The 26,556-nt window shown below is 38.2% G+C and overlaps 2 protein-coding genes across 5 annotated transcripts in view; one reads left to right on the plus strand and one right to left on the minus strand.

Annotated features, from left to right (window-relative positions):
- Nucleotides 1–1,300, minus strand: part of LOC115214283 (transcription initiation factor TFIID subunit 2-like) — a 67,266-nt gene extending 65,966 nt beyond the window's left edge. For both annotated transcript variants that reach the window (XM_036504636.1, XM_029783429.2), the window contains exon 1: nt 1,124–1,300. In XM_036504636.1, coding sequence (XP_036360529.1) covers nt 1,124–1,178 — 55 coding nt within the window. In that variant the 5' untranslated portion in view covers nt 1,179–1,300. The remainder of the gene's footprint in view (nt 1–1,123) is intronic.
- Nucleotides 1,301–1,963: 663 nt separating this feature from the next.
- Nucleotides 1,964–26,556, plus strand: part of LOC115214175 (ADP-ribosylation factor GTPase-activating protein 1-like) — a 243,056-nt gene continuing 218,463 nt past the window's right edge. For 2 of the 3 annotated variants that reach the window (XM_029783263.2, XM_029783265.2), the window contains exons 1-2: nt 1,964–2,221; nt 18,645–18,754. In XM_029783263.2, coding sequence (XP_029639123.1) covers nt 2,162–2,221; nt 18,645–18,754 — 170 coding nt within the window. In that variant the 5' untranslated portion in view covers nt 1,964–2,161. The remainder of the gene's footprint in view (nt 2,222–18,644; nt 18,755–26,556) is intronic. The other variant, XM_029783264.2, reaches the window with a different exon arrangement.

A 26,556-nucleotide genomic window follows, 5' to 3' on the forward strand; every position in this document is an offset into this window, starting at 1 on the left:
TTCCGTCTACCAAATCCACTCACAAGGCATTGGTCGGCCCAGGGCTATAGCAGAAGACACTTGCCCAAGGTGCCACGCAGTGGGACTGAACCCGGAACCATGCGGTTGGTTAGCAAGCTACTTACCACACATCCACTCCTGTGTTATTCTGAAAGGAATGATTACTTCAACATCAGATATTACTGATAAATCACAAGAGATTAAAAATACCCCTTGACCAAACAGATTAAGTTGATGAACTATGCAGGGCACACGCGGAAACAGCTGTTTCCGTTGAGAGTTTATCATTAGATTGATAGATTATCGGCATTCTTTCTCTCTATCAACTTAAGTATATACGCATAACTACACAAGTGTGCCCCTCGACTTAGACCTTGTTTTTATGAAAAACAGAGTATAGAAGGGTGTTAAATTGTTTGTAATTTACTATAACTTTGTAGCATAGCTGATATCCTCACTGTTTGGGAGATATATTAGAAATGATCTCGTGTTATCTAACACGAGATCATTTCTAATATATCTCCCAAACAGTGAGGATATCAGCTTCGCTACAACTTCAAAACTTGTCTCGAGACGCAAGCTTAATGTAAAATAGTAAACAAGAAGATTGCAAATGTGATCTATAGTCAATGATACAGACTCATGATAAAGTGTATGATTTGACGAGAAGGAAAGCAGCAAAACAGTTAAGATTCAAAACTGAGAATACACATGAAGGGGAAGACGAAAACACTGCAGAAAACACTCTAGTTGAATCCTATGTATATTGATAAAATGCTTTAACTATAGATGTACTTTGTTTATGCTTTCGATTTTATGTGTATTTAATCAAATAATTACAAATATACAGTATGGGTTATCATACTGGAAATTTTTGATCAGGTAACCCTTACATCGAGCAACATTTGAGGTTTTTGAATCACAATGCTTAGTTATAACATAAAACATAATGAAAATTATACTCGATGCATGCACGTCTTGTTACGTCGACCAGTTTACAAACAGATACTAAACATCGTGATTATTTAAGATGTATGCATTATACACGTATCTCTGTAGATTTATTTTCATAATTGGATTTTACTACAGTGCTTGTTACTGATATATCTAGTTGAATACATACATAGTTTAAATTGCCGTGGTGGCTCGGTCTTGGATTCTTTCTTCGATTTCTGCATGGTAAAAACCTAAATACCCGCCGGTATGGAAGTGAAATAGTTATACATATAGGATGATAATGGTAATAATAAACTCCAGATAAGCTGTGGCACATGTGAATAACAAACAACCGCTCAAGACAAAAAGTGTCGTTCGTTAATTGGCATAGCCTTAGTTTCGTAAAAGCCACATTTTCACACACATATATACATGTGTATATATAGTTTAATCTACCGTTTGATTCAGTTTTGGTGTTTTCACTTTTATTTTCTACTACATATCAGATGAAAAAAATATTTAAAAGGAAATTATGAAGAAAGTATTTTATCGAAAGAATTTTTAATTTCAGAGAAAATAAATATCGCATTCTCGTTTATTCTGTGGTAGAAAATATAAAAACTTTCCTAATTGTCCTTAAAATTGTGTCATTTTATAATAAGGACTAAATAGAAATTATTAGAATAACCATTTCAAAACAAAAAATGTCATGGAATGAAAATGGTTTTAATTTATTTAATTTAAATCATTTTGAAATTAAACCTGTTCTGTTGCTTTAAAAATTCCACGTACAGAAAATATCCAGTGCTTGGAAAACTTTAAGCAACAGATAAACACACGCACATGTAACAATTAACATAATACATATACATATATATACAACTTATAAAAGTCTGCTGCTTTTGATTTTCTTTGCCATTTAAATAATTATCAATTTAAACGTTTTATAAAATTTAAATATGCATATATATTTTTTCAAGCTAATTAAAATTATGAAATGTGTAAGGCGAATATTTTGCAACTAGCTTTGCTAAGTGTACATTGTGATTTCGACGTTGACAGCTCAGCAAATGTAGCAGTGAGTGTGGCAGGCGGCTTCGCGATTTCCTTGCTGTTTAAATGTCTGTTTTTGCTGTTTTATTTAGTTTATGCCACTGCTTAGGAAAGCTGTTTTAGTTTGTAACATTTTATTCTAGCTGTGATTAGTTTAAATTCACCTGCCACAATGGCTAGTCCGCGAACCAGAAGAGTCTTGAAAGATCTCCGTATAAAGGATGGAAATACTGTAAGATGTTTTTTAAATATTTCATCATTGTTTTTAAATCGTTTTGTTATATATATTTAACTGTAGATTTCTTCTTGTTAGATGTGAAACAAATAAATTCTATTTGTTACTCTGATTTTTTTTTTTTTTCTTTCCGCTATCCTAGTTCTGAAATGATAAACACTTTTTAACAAATTACATGTAAAGATCGTAGGCGTGCAGATAAAAGAAAGAAAGAAATTAAAGATCCCGTGGTTATAGACCTACAAGATGTATCTGAACTCCCCCGGAGCTAGATTTACTTACAATCAAAGCAACAGATTTCTAATCTAAACCACATGAACCTATTATTTTCCGCTCTTTTTCTGAATTTCCTTTTTTTTTCTACTTAAGCACACCACCCACATAATCCGGCCATTCATTGATAGTTAATGGGTTAAACAAAGCTTTTTTTTTTTATTCAATATTGTTCTTACTATCGTTTGAGGTTTATTATAATTAATTTGATCCTTTAAATATGCTACTGTGATCCATCTATATCTGTATTTCCTTGTGAACATATTACATCAATGTCTCCCATACAGTCGATTTGTTCTGTTGTCTTCTGTAGGTAGGTAGGTAGGTAGGATGTGTGACGGTGGGGGAAAGCACTCGCCTGTTAACAAAATCGAAAGCAACACAAACTTACCTTTCAGTTGCACCAGATGTTAGAACACGTTTCTATCTATCTTAGCGAACTATGTTTATTTACCCGTTATTCCAAATTAAATCGAACAATCACTAACATCTGGAAGGGTTTTATTTTCTCTTTTATTAAATATTCTTCAAAAAAAAATTAAACTGAAGCTATTAAGTCTGTTTGCCTCTATTCTTCGTATAACTGTAAGGTGATCTTGAAATATGTTAACTCGGCAATTTCGACAATTTATTCTCTTGGAAAATGTTATTTGTCAGATTTTTTTCTAAAATATTCATCTGTTCTATGGATATTCTTTCCTTCCTTCCCATACCTTTCTTGTCATCGAAAAGACAGATTGCCAAACACGACCACTTCCTCTGTAGTGGTTGACACGTGAAAGGAATTCGTCATATATCACACTGGTTTAGAGTCGTTTCTAATTTGGTTAATCAAAAATACCCCATATATATATATACACATATATATATATATATACATACATACACACACATCTAAATGTGTGTCTCATTTCCACGTATTTGATTTTACATTGGTATTCGGCGATTGAAGAAAATCTTTCGAGTTTTCTTGGATATTTTTGTTTAAACTGATAATTTGTATAAATTTGGATAAATATATTGTACTAGTTTTCCGCATTATTTATTTGTTTATCTTATAAATTAATCTACACGGTCATACTCTGAAAATTTATGTAACTAGTGTATATTATTAAGCTAGGGGAGTTTCCGACTACCCGTTGTAGATTTACTTAATAAAGAAAATCAATATTATAATGATTTGATTTCCTATAGTTTATAGTGAGTAGATACACGCGGGCGGTGGTACTCGCTCGCAGACATATAGATATGTTTGTATGTATGTGTGTGTGTGTGAAGAGAGAAACATCCACGTATGTCTGATGTATTTCACTCAACGGAATCCAAAGGCTGTCAGGAAATGACGCCTTAAAGAATTAGCTTGTTTTTCCGTAGTGTCAACCTTGAAAGACAAAACACCCACACACCTAGATATAATACGAGTGTGTTTATATTAATATATATATATATATCCACCTCATGTTGTTATTTGTAAGCTAAACGTTTTCTTGATTCTTAAATTTCAGGAATTACGTTAGCAGATTTCTTCGTTGACATTTTGCAACAAGTTGTCTTGTCATATGGATCGGATTGAACCAGGTTAATTGGTTGGTCCTACATACCTTTGGACATTTTGTTTCAGATTAAAAAGAAAAAAAAGGCACATTCAGTGTGTGTGTGTGTGTGTCGATTGACAATTTCGGTTGTCGGGTTGAGAGATCTGGGTGTTTTCACTCTTTGACGACCTTGTGTCCTGTGTGTGTGTGTTTTGTTATTTTGGTCGAGTCAGTCTCTTGCTACTCTGGATGTCACCCGTGTGTGCACAGGATCCTTAGACAAGTTATGTCTTATCTTAGCTTGTCTGAAGATGATGTGCACACAGAGGCGACCTCCAGAATAACAAGAGACTCACTCGACCAAATACAATACATTATTAATCTCTACCATGTTATTGAGTACTGACCCCCACCGCAGTCAACATACACACAATCAATATATACATAGTTGTTTTGTTTCGTCATTTGTTCACTCCTTGATCTCATTGAGAGCAGTCTGGGATCGTCGTACACTCTTCGCCTTCTTGTACTAATTTTTCATGTATGTTTTCGAATATTAGAAATTAAAAATCTGCCGGATTTTCATTTATAAAAAGCAAAAACTGAATCTATTGTCTTATTTTATTTGTTTTGTGACCATATGGCTTTTATATGAAATTTTCAAATAATATTAAGACTTTCTATGCTGAGATTATGAAATTTTCAAATAATATTAAGACTTTCTATGCTGAGATCCCAAAAACTTTGTTCTGTGCCCGTTCACTGAATGGTAATTAGTGCTGAAGAAGCAAGAAAACGGTAGTACTATCAATACTGTCGCGGTATTTAAACGCCAATTTAAACCATATTGTTCCAATCTATCTTCAAAATATAGTTTTGCTTGGCATATATTTCAGTGTTGTTCATTACTTTTTCTGAATTAAAATTTTCTTCGTTATTTTTTCTTCATATTTTAAAAACTTTATTTTATTACTTTTTAAAAAATATATCTAGGTCTTATTATGTAATTAATAAGCTCGGAACACAGTAACAAAAATCAGGGCTTGACTCTCTCTTTCTCTACCTATCTGTCTATATATATATATATATATTATATATATATATATATATATAGAGAGAGAGAGAGAGAGAGAGAGAGAGAGAGAGATTAAAAAGTCACAGGAGCTTTGTCCGGGTGTTTTGTCGTAGGTGGGTTTTGTCTGGATCCCATAAATTAATTGTGACTTTTTTTCCTAGCCAAAATTGTGACTTTGTTACTGTGACTTGTTTTCCCGGTCACCATATATATATAGAGAGACAGACAGACGTACAGGATGTTTCATTTTGTAATTTACAAACTCAAGGGTACTTGCCCATCTTTAAATGTACTTGTTCCAGTCCTAGCTATTTTCCTATCAAAATATATCCCCTCATTATGAGACACCCTCTGTGTGTGTGTGTGTGTGTGTATGTGCTGAATGTACATGGTCTGAAATTCCACCGAACAAAGGGTTCACGCCTTTTTCTTCTTTTTTGTTTGACCTACTCCTTCATTCAAACAAATTATACCTTCGACTACATCATCTTCAGTGTCCTTCCTTGAAAAAGAGTCGGAAGTATAGGGTAGTTTGTAATTGGCTTTCGCTAGTCGGTCGTGTGACAACTTAAGAGGTTCCTTCTCTTGTGTAATGTATGTGTTGATTCCAAACTCTGTCGACGAGTCAGCCAACCAACCATATTTGCTGCCTCCGCAAGAGGCCGGTTCTTGTATTATATAATTTTTAAAACTACCGTTGTTGGCTGTTATCATCTCTCAGCTTTTAATTCGTGTCATTTACCTTCCTGTTTCCTTTTTTCTCTCGACTCAACAAATGTCTTACATTTTGAGACTAAAATTACCCCGTTGTCGTGGATTCTGTAATTCAATCCAAAGTCGAAAAGTTCTACGAAATATCCTGATTAGTTATATATATATATATAGCTTTTTTTTGTTTTTGTTTTACATTTGTCAACCTTTTAAAATGTCAGTTATTTTTAATCCTATCATAATTGTTACAAAAAGACATATGTTTGAAATTCACTGAATGTTTGTACTTTTTCTAAGTCATTTCTTCCAGCCAACATGGAAATGGACTTTAATTCTCCAAGACATTATTATTACATTGCTGAAGCGGCAAGCCCAACAAAATGCTTGGTGGCATTTCTTCCAGCTTTACATTCTGAGTTCAAATGCCGCTAAGGTCAGCTTTGCCTTTCATCTTTCTGGAGTCGATAAAATAAAGTACTGGTCAAATACTGAGTTCAATGTAATTGACTATTTCTCTCCCCCACTAAAACTGTTGACCTGGTATCAAAATTTGAAACCACTATTGCATTGTTGCAAACCTCACAATAATATTGATTTCAAATTTTAGCACAAGGCCAGCAATTTCGGGGGAGCAGGTAAGATGATTAGTGTTCAACTGGTACTTATTTTATCAACCCCCAGAGTATGAAAGGCAAAGTCAACCTTGATAGAATTTGAACTCAAAACATAAAGATGGACAAAATGGCACGCTAGTGATTCTGCCAGCCCACTGCCTACTCCTAACAGTAATATTAAGATAGCCAATTAGTAGAGACATTAGAGTGTGTTAGACAGAATGCTTTGCTGTAATTGTTATGGACTTCTGCATTCTGAGTTCAAATTCCACCAAAGTGGACTTTGCCTTTCATTCTTTTGGGATCTGTAAGTAAAGACCCAGTCCCATGCTAGGGTCAGTCCACTAATTTTCCTGTCTTTCTTACACTCTATCTGGAAGAAATCAGCTCTGGTCAGACTTAGAGAGGGATGGGCTCCACCAGGTACCGAAAATTCCCAAGACGTTCCACATGTCATGATAGTGCCTTGCAACTCAAGAAAATGTTAGTCGCAAGTCAAAGCAACAGTAATATTGGTTTCAAATTTTGGCACGAGGCCAGCAATTTCGAGGGAGTGGGTAAGTCAATCATGTCAACTCCAGTGCTCAACTGGTACTTATTTTATCAACCATGAAAGGACGAAGGGCAAAGTCAGCCTTGGTGCCAATTGAATTCAAAATGTAAAGACAGACGAAATGCCGCTAAGCATTTTGCCTGGCATACAATTGCTTCTGCCAACCCACTACCCTTGAGGCAGCAGTAATATTATCTGTTAATTTTGTCACCAGACATTCTTTTAATAATATTCAGATTTTTTTTTTCATTTTTTTGCTGAAATTTTAAAAGTTACCCATAAGAAATGTTAACTATGTCAGACGTTCAACCCCTACTAAGCCCCTCACTAATTATCATGTTCAGATTTTCCTTCCAAGAACATCAGCCTCCTAGAATTCCCTCCCTACTCATGCCTTTCCCACAGGTGTTTACTTACTAAGATTCAAGAGGAACATTATTAGCATCAGTCTTTTAGTCTAAGAGTACCTGTGAAGGTAATAGGCACTGCCTTTCATGCAGACTCACTAGGTGAAAAAGGAAAAGATGAGAAGCAGAGGTTGTTACAGTAGCTGTGTAAGAAGCAGTGAAGTGCTTGTGGAGCAAAGATTGGAGTGTATTGGCAAATGTTTTAGATGTGATCTAGGATCTTTTTGTGCGTGTCACGTTAGCACCATTCCTGATGCAAGACTAATGTTTCATGGTGGGCCTTATTTAAGGTTGTCAGAGTTATCACTTGTTCAGAGCTGAAATGTTTTTACATTCTCTGAAGGGAACAGTTTTCTATTGTCATTCAAACTGCTAGAAATAGCAGCCAAATCTCTCTCAAATTATTCCCTTGAAATGCTGAGATTCACCCAACCCTTAGGTACTCATTAGATTTTGTAAAGTGGTTGATGATAAAAAAAAAAGCCTCCAGCCATACACAGTTATGCACCAAAAATAAAATATGCAAAGTGTAGACTTCATAAGTTCTTCAAGGTCCATATTTTTCACAGGAAACTGAAAATGGAGGGACATAGCTTGTATGACAGTGACACTGGTTTAAAACTGACAAGATACCAAGACAAGTTGACACACATGCACATAGAGAGCAGTTGGCATATATCGTTCCATATCGGTTATCTCTGATGAGTATAGGGTTATATAATCAGATTGTTACCTAACACTCCTTTGTACTCCTAGTGCGAAACCAACTGGTAAGATCAGCTGTAATGGATATATAATATTGTACACTTTGGATTGTGTGTGTTTGCGTCTGTGATTGTCCCACCACCACTACTTGAAAACCAGTGCTGATGTGTTTATGTCCCCATAGCTTAATGGTTCAGCAAAAATGACTGATAGAATAAGTACCAGGCTTTACAAATAAGTCCTGAGGTTGGTTCTTTCAACTAACAATTCTTCAAGATGGTGCCCCAGCATGGCCACAGTCTAATGACTGAAACAAGTTAAACATAAAAGGTACATATACACAATGGGCTTCTTTCAGTTTCCCTCAACCAAATTCACTCTCAAGGTATTGGTCAACCACTGGCTATGGTAGAAGACACTTGCCTAGGGTGCCATGCTGTGGAGCTGAACCCAAAGCCACATTATTGGGAAGCAGACATTTTAACTACACAGATTTGCCTAGTTAAATCTGAAGGAGATTTCACTGCCATTTCTAACTGGTTCACTAGTTGCATAGGACAGGTTCCATTGTTAGTGTGTAACATTTAAGATAGAATACCTCCAATATTCACATTAGAATCCTTAATATTAACTGCAACCTCTGTATTCTAGCAAATGTCTTGAAACATTCTTTTATAAACTGAGCTTCCAGCCTATATTCCTTAATGCAAATGTTGTTTAATTCTGATTAAACTGGCCTAGAACATCTGAAGGTGTTTTAGTCATGCCCACCTGTCTTATGTTCAAACATATTGAATCTAAGACTGTTGTCTGAATTGAACCCTGTTTAGTGTAATTTGAGGGAGATTTGGCTATTATTTCTAGCAAATTCAATACCGTAAATCCTCGAGTATAATCCACATTTTTTTCCCAAAATTTAGAGGTCAAATTCCTTAGTGCGTACTAGATATGAGGTTAAAAATGAAAAATATTTTCTAAGCAATGTCCGAGTCTCGATTTGCTGTCTGACAATGTTTATTTAGACGCATTTTGTGATGTTGGGGTGAAAATACCTTAAGTTAAGCCTGAAAGCAATCAAGTCATAAAAGAATCATCCGTAACTTGCAGTAAGCAACATTTATTAAACGTTATTACTGTTATTTCTTTATTTTCTGCAAACAAAATGCACAAAAAAGCTACACGTTTGCATTATGTTATATATACAATAATGATAAAGGACATTACCGTATACATTTTTACAAACCAAGGACGTTATATAGACCGCCTTGACTCAAGTTAGAGAAGGGGTGCGTATTATACACAGGGTTTAGGTTTTTCAGAGGTACAGCCCCCTAAAAATCCCCTGCGTATTATACTCAAGGGCGGACTATACTCGAGGATTTACTGTAACTATAAATGCTAAGACAGCCAGCTAGCAGAAGCATTTGCATGCCAGGCAAAATTCTTAGCGGCATTTCATCTGTTTTTATGTTCTGAGTTCAAATTTCGTCACGGTCTGCTTTGCCTTTCATCTTTCATAAAATAACCAGTCGAACCCTGGGGTTGGTATAATCGACTTACCCCATCCCCCAAAATTGCTGGATTTGTGCCAAAATTTGAAACCAGTAACTGTAGATGCCTTTCTTCTGGTTTATCTGTGTTGATATGTTCCAGTATATAACAGGTGTCTCTCTTATGAACTCTGGGAGGAGCCTCTGTGCTTGACCTACTAGAAATAGTAGCGAAATCTCCTTTGAATTATAGCCTACCATCTTAAAACAGAATAGGGACCTTGGATAATACAGTCATAGATATCCCCAAAGTATATGTCAGGATTGTCATGGATAGAAAACCTTTCTGCTTGGTAAGGGTTGACCTTGAGCCGAACAATAATTGTTTGACAGTACAAAAATTAATATACAGATTAGAGATTTGAGTGTTGTAACTGAGTCTAGGATATTTACCCCCTAGTGGGCAATAACCCACCAAGGACAACAGATGATGATTTAAAACTTCTTAATATATTGGAGAGGGGGTAATTAACCACGGGTGGGATAGTTGTCGTTGGGGGGAATTGTCCTCATACGGTTGTAACCATAGTTATGTAAGTCAATTAAATAATTAAATAAAATTTTGTAAACAATTTTGTCTAGTTTTTATGAAGTTTTTTCCATAGATATTTATGAACTAGAATTGCTTTATCCAACATGTCTGTCTGATTTTTCTTTGTGTGTGTGTGGAGGTTTTTGCAGGGCTTTTTAAATAGTAAGGTGTGTATACATATTCATATAGTGAAGGCACATGGCTCAATGATTAGAGCATTGAGCTTATGATCATGAGGTTGAGAGTTTGATTCCCGGACCTGGCTGCATTTTGTGTTCTTGAGCAAGATACTTTATTTCACTCAGTTATTTCACTCCAGTTCACTCAGCTGTAGAAATGAGTTGCGATGTCAATGGTGCCAAGCTGTATTGGCCCTTGCCTTTCCCTTGGATAACATCAGTGGCATGGAATGGGGAGGCTGGTATACATGGGCAACTGCTGGTTTTCCATAGAAACAACTTTAGGTTGTGCAATCACCAGTGAGGCAACTTTCTGCCCAGACTTGTACCCCAGAGGGGAACCTCTTAGGTGCACCCATGGTCATTTTTGACCAATGGAGTTAAGTTTCTATATTCATATATTTAAGCAGTAGAGAAAGCTACGTGAGATAACGTGGTCCTGACTACATCTAAAAATTTCTATGATCATAGCAGAAACACCTTTTGGTCACGATTGACATGAAGTTAAACAACAACCACTTGGCAGTATAAAAATTAAAAGGAAAATTTCAGGGATGCAAACACAGAAATAAAGAAGCTGGAATAGTCATGGCTGGAGCACTTTTTGATCAGAGGTTTGCTCAATCAGGAGAGTCAATAGCATTTTTTTTTTTTTTTTTCCATGAATGTGTTTCATATCAGTTTACAAGTTTTTATGTAGAATATGTGTTCCAGTTAATAATATTCGAGTTGTGATTAAGGTAGCGAATTGACAGAATCATTAAGGTGGCAAGCTGGCAGAATCGTTAGCACACCGGGCGAAATGCTTAGCAGTGTTTTGTCTGCCGTTACGTTCTGAGTTCAAATTGCGCTGAGGTCAACTTTGCCTTTCATCCTTCGGGGTCAATTAAATAAGTACCAGTTATGCACTGGGGTCGATATAATCGACTTAATCCATCTGTCTGTCCTTGTTTGTCCCTTCTGTATTTAGCCCCTTGTGGGTAGTAAAGAAATAGGTATTTTGTCTGCCATTATGTTCTGAGTTCAAATTCCGCCAAGATCAACTTTGCCTTTCATCCTTTTGGGGTCGATAAATTAAGTACCAGTTGCATACTGGTGTCGATGTAATTGACTTAATCTCTTTTTCTGTCCTTGTTTGTCCCCTCTATGTTTAGCCCCCTGTGGGCAGTAAAGAAATAAGAATCATTAGCACACTGAGCAAAATGGTTTGTGGCATTTCATGTCCTCACGTTCTGAGATCAAATTCTGCCAGGCTTGACTATGCCTTTCATCCTTTTGGGGTCAATAAAATAAGTACCAATCTATCACTGGGGATCGATGTAATCAATTATCCCCCTCCCAGAAACTGCTGGTCTTGTGCCAAAATTTGAAATCAATATTTTAGTGTTGTGGTTAAGGTGGAAAAATGATTAGTGGCACTTACGTTCTGAGTTCAAATTCTGCCTGGGTTGATTTTTGTCTTCTATCCTTTCAGGATTGATAAAATAAGCACCAGTTGAGCCCTGGGGGTCAATGTAATCGATTTACACCCTTCTCACTGAACTTCGGGGTTGATAAAATAAGTACCTGTTAATCGACTTGCTCCCCTCCCTGAACTTGCTGGCTTTGTGCCAAAATTTGAAACCAGTATTAGTATTGTTGATAAGTCTCATATCAGCCCAAATCACAGACCATGTTGTCTTAAGATTAACTTCCTGGAAGCTGAGTAAGATTGGCAAACATGGCCAAGTTGAATGTGTTTGCACCAAATATGCCCCTGCAAGCCCTGTGAGGAATTTTTTAATAGAGCCCTTGCCTCTGATAGTGAATGAAATACAGGGTTTGTGAGAGGTTCCCTGTTTAGTCCATATTGGCAATTCTCCTTTTGGGGCATATCTTACATTTTTACTCTTAACCCCCATGCTATGACATTCCCCCACCTCTCTTTTTATGTAATTTTGTTCAATGATCAAAGGCATTCCAGGCATCATCTTCTTATCTTTTCGTACATCCATGGCTACATTGCCCTAAGTGTCCTTTATTTAAAATGGTAGTGAGTGCTTTGGAGAAGATTTGGCTGCTATTTCTAATAGATCAAGTGATCAGCTAGACCAATGGTTCTCAACCAGGGTCGACATAACCATTAGGGATCTATACAAGATTTTGTTAGAATTTATGTACCAGGGACGCATAAAAGGCACCCAGTACACTCTGTAAAGTGGTTGGTTGTAGGAAGGGTATCCAGCTCCATACAAATCAAACCAAAACAAACTGGAGCCTGGTGCAGCTCTCTGGCTTACCATCTCCAATCAAAGCATCTAACCTATAGGTTCTCAAAGTGGGCACTACCGCCCCCCCCCCCACCCCCATTGGGCGTTGAGACTGTCTAGGTGGCCACTGGTGCCTAAGGGGGAGGAGCGGGGGGTTGGGGCGGTAGAGAAAAAGGAAGAATTGGGAGGAAGGCAGTGGATTGGGGGACGCTATGAATTTATTAATATTATTATAGTATTGTATACAAATTAGACAATATTATATTAGATATTAAATGAGTCATAGTATATGTAAATTAGTAAAATATAAAACATCTATTTATACATAAAAATAAGGTTGGGGGCGTTGAGGATATTGTGTGGTCATAGCCCAAAATGTTTGAGAACCTCTGATCTAATCTATGCCAGCATAGAAAACACACTTTCAATGATGATGTATAAATTGGGTTATACTTCTACAATTTTTTTTATGCACCCTTTTCAAGCCTAGCTAGGCTCATGGGCCCAGTTTCTGTGGCATGTGTTCTTCCCAGCTGGACAGAACGCTAGTCCATTACAGCGTTACTCAAGAAACAGGAAGAGAGAGTGAGAGAAAGTTGTGGCAAAAGAGTACAACAGGGGTCGCCACCACCACCCCCTACTGGAGCCTCGTGGAGCTTTTAAGTGTTTTCGCTCAATAAACACACATAACGCCCAGTCTGGGAATCAAAACCGCGGTCCTCCGACCACGAGTCCGCTGCCCTAACCTCTGGGCCATTGCGCCTCCACATACTTCTACAATACACAAAATATTTTAACAACGTTTTTATACAATTTTTGATATTTAATTATAAAAATACAATTGGATTTTTTTTTAAACATCAAATGACTATTAGGGTCCAGTAGAGTAGAATAGGAATCAAAAGGGTCCATGGCTAGATAAATGGTTGGGAATCACTGTTGTAGAGGATACCTTATTGGTTGTTGATGTGCGTCAGGTGGGAAATGAACCTCTTAAGTAACTGTGTTCAGTGAACATTCTACCACTAATTACATGATGCTTATTACTGTTTATATGCTGTTGCTTAGCAATAGGTCAACCCTCTGATGAAAGCTGTTCCATCCATGTTCATCCTGTCTGGTTTTCAGACAGTTTATCTAGAATCACATTAGCTAATGTGTCCTGCTTTTCAAGATAAGTTGTAATTTAAAGAAAATGTGGTTGCTATTTCTAGTAGACCAAGTGAAACAGAGAGGACCCTTCCTCCTCCACATCTTCTAAGTCAGTAAACTAATCATTATCATCTTATGTTGTAAGGCAGTAAGCATTGTTATAGGCACAGGAGTGTGGTAAGTAGCTTGCTTATGAACCACATGGTTCTGGGTTCAGTCCCACTGCGTGGCACCTTGGGCAAGTGTCTTCTACTATAGCCTCGCGCCAACCAAAGCCTTTTGAGTGGATTTGGTAGACGGAAACTGAAAGAAGCCCATCGTATATGTATATATGTGTGTGTGTGTGTATTTGTGTGTCTGTTTTCCACCCCCAACATCGCTTGACAACCGATGCTGGTGTGTCTACGTCCCTGTAACTTAGCGGTTCGGCAAAAGAGACCGATAGAATAAGTACTAGGCTTACAAAGATTAAGTCTTGGGGTCGATTCCCTCAACTAAAAGGCGGTGCTCCAGCATGGCCACAGTCAAATGACTGAAACAAGTAAAAGAGTATGCCAAGCAAAATGCTTAGCGATATTCCAGCCCTCCTTTGTTCTGAGGTCAACTTTGCCTTTCATCCTTTCGGGATGAATGAAACTAGTATCGGTGGAGTACTGGGGTCGATGTAATCAACCTACCCACTTCCCCAAAATTTCAGCCCATGCCCTTATAGTAGAAAGTATTATTATTACTATTAAGGCGTTGAGCTGGCAGAATCATTAGCATGCCGGACAAAATGCTTAGCAATATTTCATCCATCCTTACGTTCTGAGTTCAAATCCTCCAAGGTCAACTTTACCTTTCATCCTTTTGGGGTTGATAAAATAAGTACCAGTTGAATACTGGGGTTGATGTAATCAACTTACCCCCTCCCCAAAAATTTCAGGCCTTGTGTCTGTAGTAGAAAGGATTATTATTTTCTGGCCTGGTGCAGCCTTCGGGCTCCCCAGACCCCAGTTGAACCGTCCAACCCATGCTAGCATGGAAAACGGACGCTAAATGATGATGATGATGATGATGATGTTGTAATCAGACATTCAACTTCCATGGGTGTAGCCATGGCTGTGTGGTTAAGATATTTGCTTGGCAATTACGTAATGTCCAGTCAATCCTACTCTGCAGTACTTTGAGCACCTTTCTACCATAACCCTCAGCTTGACTAACGTATTCGTAGTGAAATTTGGTAGGCAGAAACTATGTGGAATCATGGTGGTGAGTTGGCAGAAACCTTAGCACGCCAGGCAAAATGCTTAGTGCTATTTCATCTGCCGTTATGTTCTGAGTTTAAATTCCGCTGAGGTCAGCTTTGCCTTTCATCCTTTCGGGGTCTATTAAATAAGTACCAGTTACGCACTGGGGTCAATATAATCGACTTAATCCGTCTGTCTGTCCTTGTTTGTCCCCTCTATGTTTAGCCCCTGGTGGGCAGTAAAGAAATAGGTATTTCGTTCTGCCGCTACATTCTGAGTTCAAATTCCACCAAGGTCAACTTTGCCTTTCATCCTTTCGGGGTTGATTAAATAAGTACCAGTTACACACTGGGGTCGATATAATTGACTTAATCCATCTGTCTGTCCTTGTTTGTCTCCTCTTTGTTTAGCCCCTTGTGGGTAGTAAAGAAATAGGTATTTCATCTGCCATTATGTTCTGAGGTCAACTTTACCTTTCATCCTTTCGGGGTTGATTAAATAAGTACCAGTGGGGCAATATAATCGACTTAATCCGTTTGTCTCTCCTTGTTTGTCCCCTCTGTGTGTAGCCCCTTGTGGGCAGTAAAGAAATAGGTATTTCGTCTGCCGTTACGTTCTGAGTTCAAATTCCACCGAGGTCGACTTTGCCTTTCATCCTTTCGGGGTCTATTAAACTAGTACCAGTTACACACTGGAGTCGATATAATTGACTTAATCCGTTTGTCTCTCCTTGTTTGTCCCCTCTGTGTTTATCCGCTTGTGGGTAGTAAAGAAATAAGAAACTATGTGGAATCCTATTCTTTTTGTTTTAGTTGGAACACTTAACCCTCTAACATTTAAACCAGCCATATCCAACCAAAATATTCTACCTGTCTTATTATATTCAAACTGACCAGATCCAGCCCCTCGCACCTACCCTACAATGTCTTCCTAGAAATAAACAATGACGTCATCAAAATCTCAATGCTACAAGATAATGCTTGATTGATTCAAAACAACAATAATGAATTGATAAGCATCACATTCAACAGAGTAAACTAAATGCTTAAGGGTTAACCTGCTGTCCTCTTTAACCCTGCTACTCAACAACTTGGGTCCCTTTAGTGACAGTCATCTGTTGCAAACATTGATGCTAGGTCTCGGGTCTGAGGATTATATCCTGTTTTTCCCTTCAACCAGTCCCAGAAGCCTTGGAAAGTGTGATGGGGCAAGTGCCCTTATCCTTTCCTCTAACAAACCAATTAAAATAAATAAATGAATGGATGAATAGATTAAATAAATAAACAAACAGGAGTGGCTGTGTGGTAAGTAGCTTCTTTACCAACCACATGGTTCCGGGTTCAGTCCCACTGCGTGGCACCTTGGGCAAGTGTCTTCTACTATAGCCTCAGGCCGACCAAAGCCTTGTGAGTGGATTTGGTAGACGGAAACTGAAAGAAGCCCGTCATATATATATATATATATATATATATATATATATAGGTATGTGTGTGTATATGTTTGTGTGTCTGTGTTTGTCCCCCTAGCATTGCTTGACAACCAATGCTGGTGTGTTTATGTCCCCGTTACTTAGCGGTTCGGCAAAAGAGACCGATAGAATAAGTACTGGGCTTACAAAAGAATAAGTCCCGGGGTTGAGTTGCTCGATTAAAGGCGGTGCTCCAGCATGGCCGCAGTCAAATGACTGAAACAAGTAAAAGAGTAAATTACTTAGTCATTATCGTTATTGTTTCTGACATTTTGACATTCAGCTACAAGCATAACAGATAACTTCGTTTATCTTGAATCATTTACCTTTATTATTATTTATTAGTTTCTTTGCTTCGCCACCTCCACCCTCTTCATTTGTATTTCATATCTATTGATAAATGTTATGTGAACCTTCATTTACATTTTCTTCTATCTCTCTTTCTCTCTCTTATTTGTTAAACGTCACTATTATAAATTTTAAGACAGGTCAAAGAACTTTCGTTTATTTTGCAATCTTATTTATGGACTCTTCATAGTATCATGTTGTTGTGATTTTATGCGAGATATATTTTCTGTGTGATTAAGCGTTTTACTTCCTGACCATGTAGTTTCAGGTTCAGTCCCACTGTGTGGTGTCTTGGGCAAGTGTTTTCTATAGCTCTGGGCTCACAAACGTTTTGTGATTGGATTTGGTAGAGAGGAACTGAATGAAACTAGTTGTGTGTGTATGTATCATCTGTTTCTCATGCTGGCATAATGTATGTGTGATTCAGGTTGACCAGTTTTTCCCACACATTTCTGTATGCAAGGCTTGCTAACCCCCTCATAATCTCTCCTTTTATTATTAATAAAGTTGTTAGAATGTATATTAAGCCCTTTTATCTATCTACTTTGGCCTGTATTATGATAGGGCTTTTGGGAATAATTGTCCCTTACTGGTCCTTGAGCCAACCTGCAAAGTCAAACAAGTTTAATACCTCTGATAGGTGTTATCAGAAGTATTAAACTCTGAAGAACAGAGATAAAGTGAGGTTGTTACATTGGATGTAGATTCTACATTTGCCATGGTAACTGAACTTATCAATCTCTCCTATCCTTTATTGCTGATTTTCCTTAAATTCTGAATTATCTTAATCCTTTTGGTACCAACTCTGCTGGCAGGACACATGATTCTGTGATACATATTTCATGTTTTAACCCATTAGTATTTAAACTGTCCATATCCAGCCCCAAATTTTCTACCCGTTTTATGTTCAAACGGGCCAGATCCGGCATCTCACACCTACCCCCCAGTGTCATTCTAAAAATATACAATCATATCATTGAAATCTCAAAGCTACAAGATAATGCATGATAAATTCAAAACATTGTGAATAAATAAGCAATAAACTGGACTCTGTCTCTGTCACCCTTTCAAGCCTAGCCAGGCTCATGGGCCCAGTTTCTGTGGCATATGTGTTCCCCTCAGCTGGACAGGACGCCAGTCCATCGCAGCGTTACTCAAGAAACAGGGAGTCACCACCACCCCCTGCCGGAGCCTTGTGGAGTTTTTAGGTGTTTTCACTCAATAAACACACACTAGACCCGGTCTGGGAATCGAAACCGCAATCCTCCAACTGTGAGTCTGCGCCTCCACAGTAAACTGGGCTAAGTTTATCTAAATTAAAACTTTCATCAAAATTTCATGTCAATTTATTTTCAAAATAATTGAAACAAAGGCAGTGTATTTCAACTGTGTGAAGGTGCATGGCTTAGTGGTTAGGGTATTCGCCTCACAATCATAAGGCTGTGAGTTCAATTCCCAGTGACGCATTGTGTCCTTGAGCAAGACACTTTATTACATGTTGCTCCAGTTCACTCAACTGACAAAAATGAATAGTGCTTATATTTCAAAGGGCCAGCCCTGTCACATTCTTTGTCACACTGAATCTACCTGGGAACTACATTAAAGGTACATATGTCTGTGGAGTGCTCAGCCACATGCACGTTAATTTCATGAGCTGGCTGTTCCATTGATTGGATCAACTGGAACTCTTGTGTTAAAACTGATGGAATTCCAATTGATTTCAACAGTAATATAGTAACAAAAGGGTTGATTATTAATAACTTGAGATGAAAATAAGCTCCAAATAGGCATGACTTTCTATGTGTCATATTTTTCATATAACATTGTTTTTCTTTTCCAGAACTGTTTTGAATGTGGCACTCACAATCCCCAATGGGTGAGTGTATCCTATGGTATATGGATTTGTTTAGAATGTTCTGGAAAACACCGTGGTCTTGGAGTCCATCTTAGGTAAGTAATATCAGGTCTCTTAATTTTTTGACGTCTGCACTTCCATGTTTGCATGGATCAAATGGAATTCATTGAAGAAGATAATCTACCATAGGTTGCTTTTCATGTCACCAGGCCTCACCTGTTTCCAAGCAAGGTAATATTCCCTCTTGTCCTTCAAAAACGTACAACGTGATGGTCAGACATGTTTTCAGGGAAGATGCTGCTTGAATTATGGCACTGATGACAAGGATTCTTTCCGTTTCTTATTTCCTTATTGACAACAAAGGGCTAAACATAGAGGGGACAAACAAGGACAGACAAAGGAATAAAGTCAATTACATCGATCCCAGTGTGTAACTGGTACTTAATTTATCGACCCCGAAAGGATGAAAGGCAAAGTCGACCTCGGCGGAATTTGAACTCAGAATGTAACAGCAGACAAAATACCTATTTCTTTACTGCCCACAAGGGGCTACACACAGAGGAGACAAACAAGGACAGGCAAACGGATTAAGTTGATTATATCGACCCCAGTGTGTAACTGGTACCTATTTAATTGACCCCGAAAGGATGAAAGGCAAAGTCGACCTCGGTGGAATTTGAACTTAGAACGTAGCGGCAAACGAAATACCTCTAAGCATTTCGCCCAGCATGCTAACGTTTCTGCCAGCTCACCATCTTAGGATTCTTTCAGTTTCTGCCTACCAAATCCACTCAGAAAGCTTTGGTCAACCCAACGCTATAGTAGAAAACACTTGCCCAAAGTGTCCCACAATGGGACTGAACCTGGAACCATGTGGTTGGGAAGCAAACTTCTTACCACACAACCATCGATTTTAACATAAGCAAAAGGCAGCTCATTTGTAAGGGAGGGTGGTACGGTAGCTTATATCAAACAACATATTTGAATTGTACTATTTTTATCATCCTCCTTAAGGAAGAAAGCTACAAATGACCTTGATGGAATTTGAAATCAGAACATAATGTAATTAAATACCTCGTGGCATTTTCTCTGATGTTCTACCGATTCTGCCAAACTACCACCCATATTCACATTTCCTGCTGACAACAATGTATTCCTCTCTTTGGCATACATAGCCAGATGCCCCTATGGCTTTCTCTTCCGCTTTCACTCTTTGTTTCTCCTCTTTCACTTTCTTTTTCTTTCTTATCCTGCTTTCTCTTTCTTATTTCCTCCTCCTTTTTACTTGAGAGTTCTTTCTCATCGCCATCATCATTTAATGTCTGCTAGCATAGGTTGGACAGTTTGACTGAGGACTGGCAAGCCAGTAGGCTGCACCAGGCTCCAATCTGATCTGGCAAGGTTTCTACAGCTGGATGCCCTTCCTAATGCCAGCCTCTCTGAGAATGTAGTGGGTGCCTTTTAAGTGCCACCAGCATGGGAGCCAGTCAGAGGACACTGGCATCGACCATGTTTGGATGGTGCCTTTTACATGCTGCCAGCACAGGAGCCAGTTAGGGGGTACTAGCATCGACCATGTTTGGATGGTGCTTATTATGTGTCACCAGCACAAGTGCCAGTCAGACGGCACTGGCCACGACTATGATTTCAATTTCACTTGACTGAACAGGCCTTCGCAAGCACATCATATCACCTGACGCTTTAAGGGTACTTTTGAATGGGCTGGTTATGCAACACTGGCATCAGCCATGGCTGCAATCTCCAAACCATACCGTTACATAAACACTTGCCCAACAGCAGCCCTTGTTATATAATATAGATACATCAGCACAAGCATCTATAATTATAATATATATATATAGGTATATCTTTTATCTTTTACCTGTTTTGGTCATTAGACTGCGGCCATGCTGGGGCACCACCTTGAATTTTTAGTCAAATAAATCAACCAAATACTTATTTAAGCCTGGTACTTATTGTATTAGTCACTTTTGGTGATCCACTAAGTTATCAACATGTGACAACCCCAGTTGTCACATGGTGATGGGAGGACAAAGACAGACACACACACACACATATATATATCGTCATCATCATCATCATCGTTTAACATCCGCTTTCCATGCTAGCATGGGTTGGACGATTTTGACTGAGGGCTGGCGAACCAGATGGCTGCATCAGGCTCCAATCTTGATTTGGCAGAGTTTCTACAGCTGGATGCCCTTCCTAACGCCAACCACTCCAAGAGTGTAGTGGTGTCATATATATATGACGGGCTTTCAGTTTTCACCTACCAAATCCACTCACAAGGCTTTGGTTGTCCCGAAGCTATTGTAGAAGATACTTGCCCAAGGTGTCACACAGTGGGACTGAACCCAAAACCATGTGATTGGGAACCAAGCTTCTTACCACACAGCCACTTCTGTTACATATATAAGTATATATATAATGCTTATGTTTTTAAGTGTGTGTGTATGAAGGTGCATGGCTCAGTGGTTAGAGTATCCCTCCTCTCTGTTAGGAAGCACAAGCACTTACACACGCATGTACACAGCCTACAAAATTCAATCACAAGGCTTCAGTCAGTCCAGGCTTTCAATTCTAAGTTCAGTTCCCAAACCAGGTTGTGTATTGTGTTCTTGAGCAAAGTGCTTTATTTCATCTTGCTCCATTTCCCTCAGCTGTGGAAAAGAGTCATGATACCTCTGGTGCCATGCATTGCCTTCCCATTGGACAACACCGGTGGCATGAAGAGGGGAGATTGGTATGCATGGGCAACTGTTGGTCTTCCACAAACAACCTAGCCCAGACTTGTGCCTCATAAGGAAACTTTCTAAATACAAACCCCTTTGTGACAAAAGGGGGTTTTTACCCTTTTCTCTGTGTGTTTCATGTAGTTTCAGGCTCATCTCATTGCACGACAACTTCGACAAGTGTCTTCTATTATAACCCTGGGCAGATCAATACCTTGTGACTGAATTTGGTTGAAGGAAACTGTAGAAGCCCATTTTGTGTGTGTGTGTGTGAGTGTGTAGCCCCCTACAACCACTTGACAATTGATGTTGCTTTGATCATGTCCTCATGACTTAGTGATTTGGCAAAAGAGACTGATGAAATAAGTAGCAGACTTTAAAAAAAATAAGTACTGGGGTTGATTTTTTTTACTAAACCCTACAAAACAATGCCCCAACTTGGCTGTTGTCCAATGACTGAAACATGTAAAAGATAAAAGATATATAGATAGACACATAAAAGGTTGTGTGGCAGTGCTTTATCATTATTAAAATAATAAATATTTAATTTTATTATGCCATGCACTAGTGCAATTAATAGTTAATTACTCTGACTTTTTCATGATCAGTAATATCAGTCCTCAGGCAAATGAGGAATGAGGTCAGTTTTGTTTGTTTTTTTCCCAAGAGCATTCGTTAGCAGAGTAAATGAAATAGCTGTCACTAAGAATTGAAACTGTGACTGCTCATTTGTAAACTATAAATGTGTATGTGTGTATTTGGGGATAGCTGTGTGATTAAGAAGTTGAGTTCAAAACCTTGTGGTTAGGGTTTCAGTCCTTTTATGTGGATGCTGTCAGCTGTTGTCCTCTTATATTCATGAGTTGACCAGTACTTTCTGAGTGAAATTGCTAGACAGAAACTGAAGAAGTCTATCAAACACATACACACACATGTCTGTATATGTGTGTCTGTTTGTGTGAGTGAGTTTGTATTTCCCTTCATTTTCAAATGTGTTTCATGTCTAAACAAAATGGCTCATTCAAATGATGTCCTTTCTTTACAGTTTTCTATGTTACCGTGTCCAGGTTGTTCATTCCTTGATAGACTGGGGAAATATTACCTTGCTTTGAAACATGCAAACAGGTCAGGGTTTGACATCAGAAAGGACATCTGGCAATGTAAAACTCAGTCACAATGTAGTTTAAATCTGATTTATGCAAGCAAGAAAAGGTTGACATTGAACCAATAAACAATGATTATATATGTGTGTGTATATATAGGCTTGTATCATCATATATGGCCATTGCCAGCCTACCCTGGCACCTGTCCGGTGGCACGTAAAAAGCACCATCCGTACGTGGCCGATGCCAGCGCCGCCTGACTGGTTTCCATGTCGGTGGCACGTAAAAAGTACCCACTACACTCACGGAGTGGTTGGCGTTAGGAAGGGCATCCAGCTGTAGAAACACTGCCAGATCAGACTGGAGCCTGATGCAGCCTCCTGGCTTCCCAGACCCCGGTCGGACCATCCAACCCATGCTAGCATGGAAAACGGACATTAAACAATGATGATGATATATATATTTATATATATATATATATATTATATATATATATATATATATACACACACACACACACAGACACACAAAAGTTCCTGGCTTTGGATAAAAGAAAATACAGGAGGATTAGTTAATTATGATTTTATTCACCTTATTCCCCTCTTGGATTCACACTTATTACAGTGGTCTTTCTGTTTTTCTAAGCCCTGTAAAAAAAACTCAGAAGGTTGGACCTCCAACCAAGCCTTTTGCAATAACCTTAAATCTAGGAACTTTTCAGCACCCACTCTTATATGTTGATACTAACATATATAGTAGAGAAGACAGGAAATGTTATAACATCACCTATATAATATAATGAAATTATTGTATACAGTGCTCAGGTGCACCACAACTTGTCAAAAGTGCATATAAAGCATATGCAGTAATGGACAAATGTCTGGGAAGTGAACGGTGTATGAGTCAGATACATGCTTCGGTGAGCTAGCTGAAACGTTAGCATGCCGGGCGAAATGCGTAGCCGTATTTCGTCTGCCGTTACGTTCTGAGTTCAAATTCCGCCGAGGTCGACTTTGCCTTTCATCCATTCGGGGTCGATAAATTAAGTACCAGTTACGCACTGGTGTCGATATAATCAACTTAATCTGTTTGTCTGTCCTTGTTCGTCCCCTCTGTGTTTAGCCCCTTGTGGGTAGTAAAGAAATAGATACATGCTTGTGTGTGTATGGAGGGGAGAAAATCAGGTGTAGTATTGGCAAATCTTAGGAAGCATGGAAGTTTTGAAGCTGTGCTGTTTTCTGACTTTGTAAACATGTCCACGGGTGTTAGACAGGTGGAATTTGAAAAGGTGCTCAGAGTTATTTTTAGTAAGATGGTTAATAATTTAATGGGTGTCTGTCAAGTCAGCTGCCAGACATCAGCGTTTCAATGTATCCATGCCCAAGGAAGTAAGGCATTCAGAATATGGCAAATGCATGATGGAGGGTATTCTCTTGGTTGCACGTCACTGAACAGTTTCCAGATGATTAATATCCTGGGCAAGATAGGAGTTTGAATTTAGTTCCTGCACAGGAACTAAATATTTATACTGGTAATGACTTATTTCCACTACATATGCTCTATATTTCTTAACTACTAAATGCTGATAAGTACAGTGGTCATCTAAACACTATACTGGAAGCCAACTAGATAATGATAATGTCTGTGAAGCTCTAATTTGTATAGTAGTAGTTGTACATCTAACTGTACACATAAGATATAATATGGATAATCTATTATATAAAATCCATTCTGTCTGTCTGTGTGTATGTCTTCTAGGATCTCAGGCATCCTCCATCTGATTGCGCTCAAATCTGATATGTAGATACCGATGGTATCAGGGCATGTATAAGTCTTGAAAAAATTACAAAAATCAATTCCAGGTGAGAATGCAATCGATAAAGCCGTGGGAACGTGCATTTTTATGTGCAAGTACATCAGCTGTTGCGATTGATACTATGTGTACGCAAGAAAAATGCCGGCTGGCTTGAAATATTGTGGCTTGTCACAAAATGCAGTATATTTAAGAGACCGAAAAAGTAAGATGCAAAAGAGATATTTTCTTCAAACTTGGCGTGAAGGAAGGAAAGACTATTTGGTTTCTCAAGAAGTTTTTTTTTTGCCTTAACTTCGTTTAACAAAACCAAAAATTTTATTGAAATAAAGGCATGCTTAATTATTTTTTAATGAATAGAAAACACTGATTACATTTTATTCAGCAAATATGATTCAGCACCCTCCTTTGGACAGGGGGCGTTTTGCTAGGCATTGTCTTCATCAGACTGTAAGGAATTTACTGCTACACACCAAAAATTTACTGATATCCACCAAATTATAACTCTGTTTTCGTTCTTTGTTTTTTATTTTCTGCTGTCTTCATCCTTTTCTTCACCACCCTATAAATCTTTTTTCCTTTTTGTTCCTTTTCTTTTTTTTTCTCCCTCACTTTATTCTGCTTATTTTACCCCACATCCCCTACTTGTGTATATCTGTCGAAAATCTTAGATTCAGTTTAATGTATTGATATCATTTTAATGATTTCGTATTAGCTCCTTATTTTTGTTCACCCAACCATACATTCCATAAAGGTTGGGATTTTTATGTTAAAAAAATACATTTTTAAACCACTCGTACATTGCAACCACTAAGCCCTAGCCACAAGATAAACCAAAATTATATGAAGACTTGAAAAATCAAAAAACAAAAGCAACAAGTGGCAAAACTTCAAAGTCACTGTGAACCTTTCCCTTATTTGAACACACACACACACACATATATCACTTAATCAGAAGAGGAAGTACAACATCCATGACCACCTGTTCAGAGCTTTCTGAGGTGGTATCCCGAAGGGAAGAAGAAACTGCAACTTGTATGTTGCAATAGAATACACCACATTAAAATATTGCTCCTTGTCCATACAACAGTGTAGACTCTGGTGAAGGTGATAAGTAGATTGGCAGATTAAGGCTACCACTCAAGAACAGGTATCACCAATTTACTCAGACTTACTCTTTTACTTGTTTCAGTCATGTGACTGTGGCCGTGCTGGAGCATTGCCATTAGTCGAGCAAATCAGCTCCAGGACTTATTCTTTGTAAGCCTAGTACTTATTCTATCAGTCTCTTTTGCCGAACTGCTAAGTTACACACGAGCATCGGTTGTCAAGCGATGTTGGGGGGACAAACACAGACACACACACACACATATATATATATATACATACACAAATATATGACGGGCTTCTTTCAGTTTCCGTCTACCAAATCCACTCACAAGGCATTGGTCGGCCTCAGGCTATAGTAGAAGACACTTGCCCAAGGTGCCACACAGTGGGAATGAACCCAGAGCCATATGGTTTGTAAGCAAGCTACTTACCACACAGCCACTCCAATGCCTACAAAATTCTACAAAATTTCTTTGTAATTTCACTCATATTGTTTTGAATCACCTGAAAGCTATATATGCTAGAAGACAACTGTCAAAGTATTGCAAAGTAAGATCTTACATAGAACCATGCTATAATGGTGTCCATATTTTAATCACTGACATAATTTGCCAGGAACTTACCACCTATAAAATTCCCCTCTATCTTTCTAACTAAAATATTTCATAAATCTTATACAGCTATCAGTTCATCATTGTTGTCATTGTTTTGATATCCATTTTCTGTGATGGCATGAATTAATCTGATTCTTCGTACTAAATGGTTCAATTCAATTCAGAATGAGCCAAGGCAGCTTATATGTGTGTCTAGGTGTTGGACATACCAACCAAATGGTTGCTGTATCAAGTCAGAGCCTCTTCATCCTTCCTGCCACCCATCCTCACCTGTTACTAAGCAACAGGTTCAAAAGGTACTGGTGCCTGAGGTGACTGTTCAGGCCAAGGGTGGTATAGAAGAGCCACGGGCATTCATCACAGGGGAGAATTTGTGTGGGGAAAGGAAATGCAAGTCACTCTTTGCATCTTTGACATTTGATTTCTGCCTCTTGATGTCTGTTATTTTCCATCTGGTTTGTTCCCTCAGTGATAACATACTTCCACTAGTTCATCTGTCTTTAA

This window comes from Octopus sinensis, linkage group LG7 (genome assembly GCF_006345805.1).
Source record: "Octopus sinensis linkage group LG7, ASM634580v1, whole genome shotgun sequence".
NCBI classification, from domain to species: Eukaryota; Metazoa; Mollusca; class Cephalopoda; order Octopoda; family Octopodidae; genus Octopus; species Octopus sinensis.